The sequence below is a fragment of the Colossoma macropomum genome, unplaced genomic scaffold (assembly GCF_904425465.1).
Source record: "Colossoma macropomum unplaced genomic scaffold, Colossoma_macropomum, whole genome shotgun sequence".
In the NCBI taxonomy this organism is placed as follows: domain Eukaryota; kingdom Metazoa; phylum Chordata; class Actinopteri; order Characiformes; family Serrasalmidae; genus Colossoma; species Colossoma macropomum.
In genome coordinates this window covers 24026263-24040586 of record NW_023494791.1, presented here as the reverse complement: position 1 = coordinate 24040586, position 14324 = coordinate 24026263, and the positions used below count along the sequence as shown (strand labels likewise).

The 14324-nt window shown below is 36.9% G+C and overlaps 1 protein-coding gene across 3 annotated transcripts; it reads right to left on the bottom strand.

The window, feature by feature from the left end:
* Positions 1 to 370: 370 nt before the first annotated feature.
* On the bottom strand, positions 371 to 13897 carry si:ch211-117n7.7 (uncharacterized protein LOC751622 homolog). 3 transcript variants are annotated; one of them, XM_036574544.1, is made up of 13 exons: positions 13636 to 13897; positions 5541 to 5662; positions 5342 to 5441; positions 5107 to 5226; positions 4449 to 4479; positions 4323 to 4368; positions 2896 to 3025; positions 2726 to 2763; positions 2152 to 2234; positions 1615 to 1697; positions 1349 to 1427; positions 1077 to 1201; positions 371 to 969 (listed from the first exon to the last, which is right to left on the bottom strand). In XM_036574544.1, the coding sequence occupies exons 1-13, from the start codon at positions 13719 to 13721 to the stop codon at positions 945 to 947; spliced, it is 1068 nt and encodes a 355-aa protein (XP_036430437.1). In that variant the 5' UTR covers positions 13722 to 13897; the 3' UTR covers positions 371 to 944. The 3 variants fall into 3 exon arrangements, with proteins under 3 accessions (XP_036430437.1, XP_036430435.1, XP_036430436.1); XM_036574542.1 differs by lacking the exon at positions 13636 to 13897 and adding an exon at positions 5945 to 6615; XM_036574543.1 differs by lacking the exons at positions 371 to 969; positions 1077 to 1201; positions 1349 to 1427; ... (7 more) ...; positions 5342 to 5441; positions 5541 to 5662 and adding exons at positions 7703 to 8082; positions 8188 to 8312; positions 8420 to 8498; ... (7 more) ...; positions 13025 to 13124; positions 13223 to 13344 and having other exon boundaries at positions 13636 to 13884.
* Positions 13898 to 14324: the final 427 nt, after the last annotated feature.

Sequence of the window (14324 nt, the reverse complement as noted above, 5' to 3'; positions counted from 1 at the left end):
TAGACCCCTTAGTTCCAGTGAAGGGAAATCTTAACGCTTTAACATAGAAAGACATTTTGAACAATTCTATGTTTCCAACTTTGTGTGAAGTTTGGGGAAGGCCCTTTTCTGTTCCAGCATGACTGCCTCAGTGCACAAAGAAGAGAGGAAGTTGCTATGAAAAGGTGTGTGTGTGGGCACTCTATATTAATGGCTATGGATTTAGAATGGGAGGTCATAAAAGCTCCTGTGAGTGTAACATGTAGGTATCCCAATACTTTTGTCCATATAGTGTACGTGCCTTTAGGTTTTGTACTTTTCATGATGTTACAGACTCTTCTAGACCAAGAATCCTGCACTGTTGTTCACACAATGACACAGCGCAATCAGGGACTTTCATTTTCTTTTATTACTCATCATCATCATCATAAGTGCTCATCCACCACTTATCATTCATTTTTTGATCATTTGGCAATCACTGACAAAATACACTCATGTCCACTGTCTATCTACCAATCTTCAGTTCTGATAATTCTAATGAGTCAATATTCACAAACATTTTCATCATGTCATTTCATATACTGTAAAAATGTTTTTGTCCATTCAACCTAAAAATGACTTTATGTGGTAACCAGCAGTTTGATAGGTGTTCAAATTAAAGAAATACATTGAATGAAATGATACAAAGCAAAATTTATTTAGATGAACAAAAGCAATAATTTGCATCAATTCAAACCCCAAAAACACAAATCAGCTTCTGCTCACTTCAACTGTTTATGGCGTACGTTTAATCCACAAAAGAATGATGAATTCTGCAGGATAACAGCTGCTGAAGTTGCAGTTCTAACATCAGCAGAGGAATGATCTTTGTAGCATAACTGAAGTGTTGAAGGCAAACATCCATGACGCTCTGCAGTTTTAAATCGGTGCATGTCTGAATACTTCAGAGAGTATTTTTGATGCTTCTAGATTATGCTGTCAACAAACTCCCTGTAATGTAAATGCAATCATTCATTTTTATCTGAAAATTGTGTGGAAGTTCATATTTGTAACGATACAAAGACTTAAAAGAAAAGAAAACAGGTTTGAAACATTACCTTATGATGCCTGGCAAAGCAGGGTCCCTGTACAGTCCATTATGAAGATATCCATGAGATCCATCAAACAACACCAGCTTGACTCGATCATCTGACTTTATGGCGGTTTTTGCTATGCTGTAGAGCTGGACAGGAAAATAATGGTTATGAAAATAATTTTATAGTTTATGGACCAGAATTTTATTTATTTATGCTCAGGAAAACACAGCTGATAACACAATCACACACACAGCCACTGTTGATTGTATATTGTATCTCTTGCCATGTCATACCTCCTCAGCTGTCTGGTAGGGCACCAAATGGTCATCTTTAGAATGAAGGATTAGAAGAGGCGTCCTCATTTTCTCCAAACTGTAGCAAAATCACAAATATCCTCATTCAGCAATGAAGTAATGATCATGGCTTACATTTTTAAGTCTACTGCACATATCAATCTCTTTTATGTTCAATATTGTGAAATAATTATATAATGATTTTATAATAATTATTATATATAATTATTATAATGTTTAGTTGAATGCCATTGCCTTATACTTACTTTTCATCACTGGGAAAGGTCAATTTATTATTTTTTAATCTGTCCTGGAAGAAGTACTGAATGTAGGGAAACTTCCAATAATACTGGGATGAAAAAAGAAGAAACAATGGATATACATTATAAGATACAGTATGTCTATCAATCATAAGGCTATATGCATGGGCGCGAACTTGGGTTAAATACTGTGGGGAGGGAAAAAAAAAAGAGAGAATTTTGAATTTATGTCCTCATAAGTGAAATGCATGGAAATCAGCTGAGTTTTTCTGGTTTCCGTAGCGACCCTGCAGCTTAAAATCCTTACTGCAGTTTCACTACAGCAGCTGTTTACAGACTGTTCTATGCAGTTTCACTACCACAGCTTTTCTCAAGCTTTGCGCTAGGAATGTAGGACTTAGTTTTGCGCTCCCCCGTAGTTCATACCCATAGCTATATATGTCATAAAGAAAATGATCATACAGCTGTTAAAGTACATAGACATGATATTCTCTACTTCTCAGTATAACACCAACATGTGAAAGATCCAGGATGATTTCCTACCCAGGTGAAAGGATGTGGGTATCCCTGTGGTACTTTTCCAGTTTTGAATGCACCCTCCAGTATCACTCCATCGGCAGGGTTACCTAGAAAGACAGGCCTGTGGTAATCTATGGTAGTAGTGTTAATTTCATTTCTAGGACATCTTAAAATAAATAATGTAATGCGCAATAGAAACTGAAATAACACAGCCAGCAACAAGGGCCATGAATAACAAACCTAAGGAAATGAAACGTCCTTATTGTGGCTTTTCACCAGACTTTGACTTCTTTTTAGGACACTGAGGGAGTCTGAATGATTAATATTTTCACTAATCCATCAGTTTTAGTAAATATGTGTCGATTACACTGTGCACCTTTCATGTGTTGTGGTTCAGTCTTGTATAAACAAAATGATTACACTGTGAGCATGCTCTCTAAAACGCATGATGATATATTTTATCATAATGACATCTAACTTTTTCAAAGTAAGGCCACAAGAGCTATGAGCTCAGAATTATTTTTGGGCTTAAACTAGTTTACCTGAAAAACAGCATACATTAACATCCTAACATCCTCCAGTAAAGATTATTTCTTACCTTGTTCTTGTAATTTAGCTGCAATGTTAGTTGACACTCTGCAAACAGAATAATAACATGTCCATGTGTTTTAAAATATAATATATGATTTGTGACATTCTTTTATCTTAATAACTACCTTTTTTAAAATGCTATAGTGGTGTATCTAAGGTAGCATCATGTCTACTTACCCAGTGCCAAGTGAATGTCCCCATATGATCACCGGACTGCCCTTACTGCGCTCCCTTACCCAGTGGTACAGGTAGAGGGCATCAGTGGTCAGCCCAGGCTCTGTGGGCTCACCAGTGGAGTCTCCAAATCCTAAAAGAATTTTAATGCAGTTATATCTGAGAAAGAACAATTTACAAGTTTCTAAAATATTAAGTAATAGTAATGATGACAAACAGTAAAAAATAATAAAATTGCTGTCATGTATTTACTGTTAAATGATCAAATATGTTGGAATAATAATTACTTAAATGAATTATGTCATTTTTAATATTTTTAATAGATTATATATTTCACTAAATGTTCATAATAATTTCTTTTGATGCACTGGCTGGGTGTCAGAGAGCTTAACAAAACAGTTGGTGATTACTCAAGCAGATCTGCATGTCACCTCCCATGTTTAATTTTTTGCCTTCTTAACATAGAAAAAAACACACATGCTGGGATTACAAATTTGTTTCAGTTATAAAAGTGCTACATTATGCATAAGATGATGTGTACACAAATACTGAAATGCAAGAATAAAACATTCATATAATTAAAATTAAATTTTCTTGACAGTTTTAAAGACTGATATTGCTTTATGGTGAGACTTTCCATTAAGAGTTGTGTTTTTGATAGAAAGGGCACAATAACACATGTTCTTTATCATTACCAATACTGAAACCTTGAGTATTGTTCGATACTGATACCAGTCCGGTATTTCTTCTTAAAAAAAGATATTTTTAATTGAAGCACATCACTTACAATATTATACTTTACTGATTTTACAGGGGAAATTTCAAAATGTCAACTATGCTCAGCATGTGAGCAGCCCATCACTCTCTGAGGCAGTGGAGGGTTAAGTGCCACGCTCAAGGGCATAAGGAATACCCAGTCAGTCCTGAGATTTGAACCCGCAACCTTCTGATGATGATCTAAAAGTAGGTTATCATTCATCATTTAACATATCATTCATCATTTAGTTTATCAAATTACTGAAACACTCTACTCTACCATAGGAAGACATACAGCTAACAATATCACACAATGTGAGAGCGTGCTATTTCAGGCTACATTTGTTACAGAATCGGATCAGATTTAGACTTATTTTCCTTACAATACCCATTAATTGTCACTAATACCGATACCCATCAATATCCATCTCTAGTTATACAGGAACAAAAGAGGTAGAAAGCAACTGTACACTTAAATACTATATAGTGTTCCTTGAATAGCAACACAATACTCATGCATATTTTTAGCACACCCGCTGCCTTTTACATTGTACTGAAAACAACTTGGAATACACTATTATGACATTAACAGAATGTATGTCTTTCATCTCCTATAAAGCTACCATTTGAAGATATGGCACTGATGATAAGTGGAGTAACAGGGTTCAACCCACCTCTGTAATCCATAACCACTGCATGATAGCCAAGAGAACTTAAAATCTGCAACACCAAAATGCTGTCAGTGGAACATGATTCACATTGTTTAGATTTCTAACAGCGGAAATAGTGAAGCTACTCACATTTGCAACTGCTATTCGATGGGGGGCTGCTCTGTTGAAATAAAACCAGAAAAAAAATCATCAGTCAGCACCAAAGTAACAAAAATAACGTAGTGGTTCAGAACATCTACCGTTCACTAAAAGTGTGCTGCAAACTTCACTGTGTGACAGTAAAGCTGATGTTTAATTTTTTATGCTGTAAAAGGGTTCACCTAGGTTCTGTAACAGAGTTCTGGACAAAGTGCAATTCATAATGTCTCCTTTGTGTGTTTAATGATTCCAGAGGGTAAAGATTACTTGGATTGGGGGCATTAAACGACAATGGGAATTAACAGGAATGTAAGGAGCAAAACGAAAAATGTAAGAACAGAAAATACAGATCTAATGCATTACCTTGATTACATTAAAAAGAATATGGAAGACAGACAGATTACTAAGAGGTTTCAAATATAACAGCATTGCAGGTAGTACTCATGTCTCTAAATCATCAGCTGCACACTCTATACTAGCAGGTAAAATGTTGCTGGACACTAGATGATTTCATTGGAAATACTCACTGTCAATTAGTTTATTTAATTTGTAGACATTTACAGAGCATAAGCCACCTATATGATCCAGCTGAAATGGTTACAGGCCTGAAAAAATGATCCACAACAACATTTTTAACAAGTTTGCCCACCTGTTATTTGTATTGCCATGAAGATAGATGAAAACAGGTGATCCATCACTCAAAGACTTCTCGTACCAGTCCAGCCCCTTCCCTTGGGCCTCCTTCCACTTTTGCTCAGGGACAGTGTGCCTAATACACAGGAGCCAGAGAACAGGACAGTGAGAGAAGATGTAAGACACAGCACATTTGAAAACTGTATTCATATTTGTTTGCTAACAGACATTTCTCAGTTCATTCAACTGACCACACTCCTAGTGTCACATCCTCTTCAGAGGTCAGGTACATGTTAACGGTGTGGTTTAGACCGAGGTCAGCGGGACGGCTCAAGTCGACGAAGTACAGGACTGAGGAAAGATAAAAAAAATAATGATATGTTAATCTTACAGCTGCAATAACCTGCACAGGACATATGCTGTCATGTCAAGTGGAAATTTGCAACATACTTGCACGTGAATAAACCAGGTGCTGTACAATGCCAGGAAAGAGCCTTAGCAGAAACGGAGTGACCAAATACAGGACACAGAGGGCTAGAAATGTCCATTTCAGCCACACTCTCCATGAAGACCTTGACAACATTAAATGGAGAAGACTGTCAGAAGGTGTTAGGCTATGCAGGTTTTGGAACTAGGTTTAGCACTGGATCTTAGCAGAGGTGTGTTCACTTTTAGCTTCTTATTGACCATCCGAGCAAGGAAGTAGGCTGAGACCGATAAACAGCTCGAGAGGTGGAGGCTATGGAGCAGTGAAGATGAAATCTCACCTTTAAAAGTTTTATCGTTTTTATCTCCACAGTCTTTTGCCACTGTTCTGTCTTTAGCCTAGCAGAGTGAAAGAAAGCATCTCTAACCTCGCTCGCGCTCCCACAGCCTTTTTGCCATTTGCCGGTTTCTTCTCAGTCCGTTCAGACCCAACCGCTCCATCCGCTCTTCTCCTCATCTTGCAGCACGGTAGCCGAAGAAAATGGCTGTTTTTGGACTCGTTACTGAAAGGTAGGCTAATTCAGAGTACCTAGAGTCTAGTGTGATAAGAAAACCTACATGTCATTACGCTGTACCGTACTCTTGACTTCGAGGGGTCATTGGAGGGACTGTGTGTACCTGACTGGAAACGCCTACTTCATGTAGCCAGTAAGGGTCCTCACGTACTGACACAATTAATGAGATCATGTTTGTGAAGAGTTTCGCAACATTCTGAGGACCTACCCTGCTGAAAAGGAACCAATAGAAACCATTAGAATCCTTTACACTGTGATATCAACCCATTAAGAAGCCAAATCACATTGCAAAATCAACAGAAACACGTAATGGTTTCTGTTTTTTTTTTCAGCAGGGTAATGAAGGTAGAAACACAACAGCTACCTTTTCAGACCACATTTTTTCCCATTCCCAGCTTCATAGTTAGCACTATTTAAAAAGATGATTCTTCAAGTGTTCTTTAGTAAAGGGAATAGCTCTATTTAGAACCATGAGTTCTATATAGAACCATTCCATTCCTAACTTCTTAAAATGCCAGGCATATTACACACTAAAGCAGTAACTACAGGGACTTCAGCAAACTGGTTGAGCTAGTCTTAGGTTATTAAAGTGTGTAATAAAATGGTGGGCCTACTAGTGGGCCATGGCCATTTAAGGGGTTAAATTGTTTTTTGCATGGTGAAATGCTTCCTCAGTTTGATAGAAATTGTGTTGTATATGGTTCTTTAGAGAACCTTTTTGGAAATAGTTCCATACAGCACCAAAATGGGATTTTCTGTTGTGCTATTTAGGATTGTTTTCAATGCAGAAACATGTACAACACATTCTCCATCTGTCTGAAGAACCATTTCACCTTTTTAAGTGTGGCATGGTTCATATTTCTAAACAGAACCATTCCCTTTAGTAAAGAACCATCTTTTTTAAGAGTGTAAGCTGGGGTTCAGCAATACCACTGATTTTCTTTTTGATCTGACTCTCATACCAAGCAGGGCTGGGATGCAATGGAATTCAGAATACATAAATGAAGCACCTGTATTTTTCTAAAAGGCACCATTTATTGCCATTCAGAAACATTAAGCAAGTTCAGTTTATGACTGTTATTCATTCAGTGGAATGTGATTAAATGTTTTGTTGCCCTACAAGTAGGCTACTGCAAATAGCTTAAGCTTAAAGCACTGTCTCACTTTTACACACAAGCAGTTCAACTCTACTTGGAAAAATTTCGGAGGCCTTTTTCACAAAAACACGTGAGTATATAGTTTTTAGCAAGAAGTGTCCCAAACGCATAGTTTGGGCCAGGTGGCGGTCTTACTGAGTGGTGTGTGGGAGCAGCAGTGGACTGAATTAGGTGCTGAGAGAAAATATATGTTGAACTTCAGAACTCAAATAAGAAGCAGCCTTTTCACTTCAACAGAAAAATTACATAAATAAATCTACCAACTGTAACAGTGAGGAACAGAGTGAATTAAGTAAGTAGTACAGTATCAACTTTTGCAACAGCAAAGGCTACTGTCCAAGTCCTCCTATAGTTTCTTCCTAGCATGAGAGTGAGCAAAAATTGAAAATGTTGCAAAATGCGTTCAGCAGTAGTCTGTTATTCACCTAAGACAATAGGCAGCAGGCACAGTCAGTTACTTTAAAACATTTCCTTTATTTTTCTTTTCGTCATATTTGCCATGCTTATGAAGTTCCCACTCAGCACTCCAGTGTAAGAAGCTCTGAATAACTAAAAATCATAAAAAAACACAAACAGCTTGATTCTATCATAACTAAAAAGAGCATTACATTTTATATTAGAAGTTACTAGACGTCAGAATTTACTGTCCTGCAGACTATGAAGGAATTACAGTGTGGTGGATGATGAAGTCTGTTACATCTACAATCTATGATCTCCACAGTAGAATGTATCATAAATTAGAATATATGAAAATAATGTTGAAGGCCATGACCTGGTCCCAGACACCCTTCTTTTGCACCATGTAGTTATGCTGCCAGTGACTGCACAAACTCCCTGTAATGTAAATAATATGAAATGCAAAAAATAAGTTTTCTGCCTGTGTTTATTTATAATCTAGTCCTTCACCAGTGAGAACTGATACAAGATTTGAGACATTACCTTATGATGCCTGGCACAGCAGGGTCTCTGTAGAGTCCATTATGACCATACCCAAGAGAACTATCAAACGACACCAGTTTGATTTGTTTGTCTGACTTCAGGGCTTCTCTGGCTATGCTGTAAAGCTGGATAGGAAAATATGGCTTATGAATCTGCATTTGAGTTTAACTCAGGAGTATACATCTGATGACACTAAACACGAATATGGGGTGTGATTATTCATGTGTCATACCTCCTGAGCCATTTTAAAGGGCGTCAGTTGGTCATCTTCAGCATGAAGCATCAGAAGAGGCATCCTCATTTTCTTCAAGCTGGAAAAGCAGCATATTCTCATTTAGAAACATGGTAATAAGACTGACTTACTGTGGTGTTCTCCATTTACTATTATATTCTAAATTGTTAATAACCGTTTCTGCGGGTCAGTTTTACACATACTTAATGTCGTTGGGCACAGTGGCTTTCTCTTCTTTGGGTAAGCCCAGGAAATAGTACTGAATGTAAGGAAATGTCCAGTAATACTAGGAGAAAAAAGATGCGATTAAGTACATCACAGATACACAGTTCAGGAGATGCACCATAACAGCTGTTAGACATTACTCAGAATCAGAATTAGAATTTGTATCACAAAGATGGTTCTTCAAGTGTTCTTTGTAAGGACAATAGTTCTATTTAGACCCATGAGTACTAGCCTATATCGAACCAATTTGATGCTGAAATGGTTCTTTGCATGGTAAAATGGTTCTTCAGATTGATGGAGAGAGGTTCTATTTAGAAAAAATGGTGTGTAGCTTGTAGCTTAGTGGTAGGCGAGATGGACCCTCAACCAGTCCCATGACTGACCAAGTACAGTTGGTTGTGCCCTTGGGCAAGACACTTAACCCCCTGCTATGCTGTTCCCAGATTGAGTATAGATAGGCAACAAATGTCCCTTGTAGGGTACATAAGATTTCACCATGCAAAGAACTACTTAAAGATTAAAAAAGTTTTATTTAGGCTAGTACTCATGGTTCTAAATAGAACCATCACCTTTACTGAAAAATCCTTACAGAAGCATCTTTTTTAAGTGTATAAACCAAATACAGATGTACAAGAATTTTTTTGGTGTTGGTATCAATGGAAAAGCCTGTATTACCAGAATTATGCCAACATTTGTAAGACCAAAGGTGTCACCTACCCAGGCAAAAGGATTTTGGGATCCCTTATGTACTGCATCTGTAAATGCACCTTCAAGTATCACTCCATCAGCAGGGTTTCCTGGAAAAATATGAATATTTATGAGCTTTTGTATTACTGTACTACTTATGAAAAATGTGCAATTGTTCAGCTATAAACACATCAGCAACGAATAGCAAAAGTAAATGAAATGTGTAAATTATGGACTGTGACCCCAAAACCATGCATAATTTGAGTGCAATGTCAATATCACTACTACAGTAGAAACAGTGAATGAAAGTTAAAGATTATAGAAAAGTTAAACAACTGAAAAAGAACTGAGGGATGTCACATCTTTTAGAACAAATATACAGCTCTGTACACAAGTCAGAAACCATTTAATTTCCAGTCAAAACAACTATTAAGTTTCCAAAACTGGAGTTTAAAAAATCATTAAAAGATAGGGACCCATCACATGCTGGTGACACTAAAACTGTCACCATCAGATAAACAGTACTTAAAGCTTTATGTCTGAGTGATGAGACAAAATCAAACACCAAAAATCCATATGTGTTTCTGTCCATCCTTCTGCTGTGTAAAATAATGTAATACTAAGCATGTGTATATGTTAAAAAGTCAAACAGAGCTGATTGTGTTCTCAGAACAATGGCTCACCCCTGAGCCCAGACCTCAGCATCACAAAATGTGTGTTTGGGATTACTTGGATGGTGAGAAGAAGAAAATGCAAGAGGCCTCTGTGTAATTTTCTGTTAAATATATGTTATCTCTTTTTTTCCAGACCTAAAAGTTTGGACTGGACAGTTTTGGAGAACTGACTTAAAATTACATAAATTAAGAGTGGTCCCTGACTTTGCACAGTAGTGTATCAAAATCAGTAAATGGTTTATTACCTTGCTCTTGAAGTTTCACTGCAATGTTAGTTGTTACTCTGTAAATTCAAAGACAAATGTCTTTGCAGCTATAAATGTTCATGATTTGTAATATTCATATATAATAACATGAAAAAATGTGTGAAAGTGATTGCCCAGCAGATTCAGAAAACATTTTTTCTACATGACAGTGGCAAAGCATCATAAGTTACTAAATGAATATACTTTATGTTGTCACTAGATTGCAAAGATTGCAAATGCTATGAAAAATCAATACCAACATCTACTTACACTGTGCCTATTGAGTGACCCCATATGACCAGTGGACTGCCCTTACTGCGCTCCCTCACCCAGTGGTACAGGTAGAGGGCATCAGTGATCAGTCCAGATGCTGTGGGCTCACCAGTGGAGTCTCCAAATCCTAAAAAGATTTTGTATTTGACAAGGAACCATTTTCAGCTCACAGATCACCACAGGATTTTTATTGTGATTTGTTATAACATACCTCTGTAATCCAAAACCACTGCATGATAGCCAAGAGAACTGATGATCTGCAACACCAAAATACTGTAGGTGGGACATTTTTATCACATCAGTTAGTTTTCTAAGAGTGAATATAGTGGAGCTACTCACATTGGCAGTTCCTATTCGATTTGGGGCTGCTCTGTTAAAATAACAGTTTAAGAAATACAACATTAATAAAGCAGTCATACAATCAGTGAAACACAAATGATTGGGAGGCATAGTTAATCCATCTACAATTGATCAAAGGTGTGCTGCAAACTTGTATTTGTGACAGTAAAGCTGACATTTGGTTTTCCGTTCTGTAAAAAGGTGAAACCTAGTTTTGTAACAGTGTCTGACTGACCAAAGTACAGTGGACACTGTATCTCATTGGTCTGTTTAATGATCACTCCACAAAAATGCTTACAACACAAAGTGCATAAAGAGAAGCATTAATGAGTAACAGGAACTAAAGCATAACAGAACAAAATACTAGCTGTTTCTTTGGTTGAAAAATAGGTGAATTTGACCCCTTTCTGCAGGCTGGCAGAATGGAAGTGGGCTCGGATATTTTGAATTAATATGGTCAGTTAAAAATTTTCCCAGTAACTGTGTTATCAGACTAATTAGGACACTGTTGGCTCTCTCTGTGTAATGTTGTGACTCTGTTTTGAGCTGCTAGTGAGCAATGAGGAGTGAAAGGTGAGAACCCCCTGCCATCAGAACAATTCACAACTCTTCATGGTGATGGCCATGCCAAGATAAAACTGTCAGAGCAACTGCAGCTTCCTTTATATCAAAACACTGTCAACACACTAAATATTTTTACTTTTATACTTTTTTACTTATATATATATATATATATATATATATATATATATATATATATATATATATATATATATATATAAAATATAGACTTTTATAAATGCTGACTTGATTACCTATGAAGACAAAAATCCAGCTCACTTCCGGTTTTGTAAATCATACACATTTCCATTGAAATATATTGCATCAACATTATTAAAGAAAAAATGCATAGCGCAAAAACTGAGACCTCCAAAACAGAATCTGCATTTCATGGCTGCTGTGAAAAGGGGTTAAGAGTCAAACCATTTACTCAACATGTAGTGGATCAGCCAAGATATGTTTGGTGTCCCAAGTTTGCTGTTTTAGTTTTGTCCTGGTGCCAGTTGGCTAATGTAATGGATAATGGAAATGTGGAAACTGCCTAAAACATCATACACCTGCCTCAAAAAATGTCAAGTTGATAAGTAATCTCAAATAGACCTAAACGGACAACGGACAAAAATACAGAAAATAGCATTTAGTGTTAAAGGTAAGTGTATTTGAGAATACTTGGCAAGATTTAGGTAGCATTTTGTATTGTTGTTATAAGTTTCCATTACGTGTTAGCAATAGCTTCAGTGCAAATCTAAAGAAGCAAACTTAATACACCAAATATGTCTTGGATGATTGCCTACATTTAAGACTAATACAGTGTAAACATATTAACCCCTGAAGATCCCACACTTATTACATGCTAAGCCTTATTATTCAGTAGCTACACAGACTTCAATGCAAACTGGCTGAGCTATTCTAAGATTATCTTAATAGAAGTGTGCAATAAAACTTTGGGCCCTCCAAAGGGTTTAACATCATTTTGAGGTGATTTTCATCACACTGTACTGGAAGCATTCAGTTTCACTGTGAGTTAGTTCCATCACATTCTACAGGGTTCTGCTTGTTCAGTGAATCATTATTCCCGACTCATACCTATCTGGCTCAAACTGCATCATTACTGTGTGACAGTTCAAGTACTCACAATTATATAGCTGCAGTTATAAGATACATTTGTATTTCCATGAAAATGCTACTGGACACTCCTTTAGATGACTTTATTGGAAATATTCACTGTCAATTCATTTGTTTTACTTTTGCAGACATTCGCAAACATGAGCCATCTACATGATCCAGCTGAAAAGTTACAAGCCTAAAAAAAATCAACAGCAACATTTTTAACAAGTTTGCCCACCTGTTATTTCTATTGCCATGAAGATAAATGAAAACAGGTGATCCGTCACCCAAAGACTTCTCGTACCAGTCCAGCCCCTTCCCTTGGGCCTCCTTCCACTTTTTCTCAGGGACAGTGTGCCTAATACACAGGAATTCGAGAACAGGATAATGAGAGAAAATGTAAGACACAGCACATTTGAAAACTGTATTTTACACTGCAAACAGACATTGCACATTGACAAAATGTATAACAATGCATAGTTGTTTCGACTGACCACACGCCTAGTGTCACCCCCTCTTCTGAGGTCAGGTACATGTTAGCGGTGTGGTTTAGACCGAGGTCAGTGGGACGACTCAGGTCGACGAAGTACAGGACTGAGGAGAGATACAAAAATTAATGTCTGTTAATCTTATAGTTGCAATAAACTGCACAGGAGACATGCTGTGATTTCAAGTGGAAATTTGCAACATACTGGCATGTGAATAAACCAGGTGCTGTACAATGCCAGGAAAGAGTCTCAGCAGAAGCGGAGTGACCAAATACAGGACACAGAGGGCTAGAAATGTCCATTTCAGCCACACTCTCCATGAAGACCTTCACAACAAAAAAATGGACACAGAACACTGTCAGAAGGTGTTCGAAAACGTATGATATTGGTCGAGATCTCAGATCTCAGTCAAGCTATTTAGATTGATATTTATTTATTTAACTTTATATTAACTTCTTTAACCTGTTCTTTAACCCGTTGTCTTACCATGAATGTATCTTTTTTCAAGTTGCTTTAAAGTTAAAAAAGGACATTTTAATTTCCATGACTGATGCACAGAGCAGGTTTGGACATACAGCGTTCTTAGACTAATGTATCTAGGTCAAAGTGTCACTCACCTCACTCGCACTTGCCCAGCTTTGCCTTCTATTGATTTCTCCTCAGCCCGTCCCGACCGAACAGTTTCATCCACCCTTCTCCTCATCTCAGAACATTTGGAATCTAACTGTGAGATTTTAGTTGTTGTGGGATTTGGGGCCAATTAATTTACGTAAAGCCTTGTCATTGGATGTGAAGTTTCTAAACAACAGTGAGGTGATTTTTAATTTGTTAATAATTAAACAGAGCAAACTGAACCAGTCAACATCTACTACACAACAGATTGTCCTGCCCTCCTGCCTTGCAGTCTGCTTCTTCATAAGTCACTCATTAGGTCAGGTGTATATGCACTGACCTGCCAGTTTATTTACCTATCTAGTACACCCTTTGTTCCTTTTTTCATGTATATCTAGTAGTATTACGACAATGTGTGTTGCTCTAGTACAAGTGTATCAGGCGCAGCAGTGTTGGGAACAGTCCAGGCAACCAAGGTCAGAAACTGATCTCATACTCGATGAAGAGCTAGAAGATGGCTAACACGAGTTGTCCAATGTACAATGTGCATACACTTTTTATATTTTGTTTTTAAAAGCTATTTCAGATATTTTTTATGTCATATATATATATATATATATATATATATATATATATATATATATAATATATATATATATATATATATAATTTTTTTCTATTTTTTTTTACACTG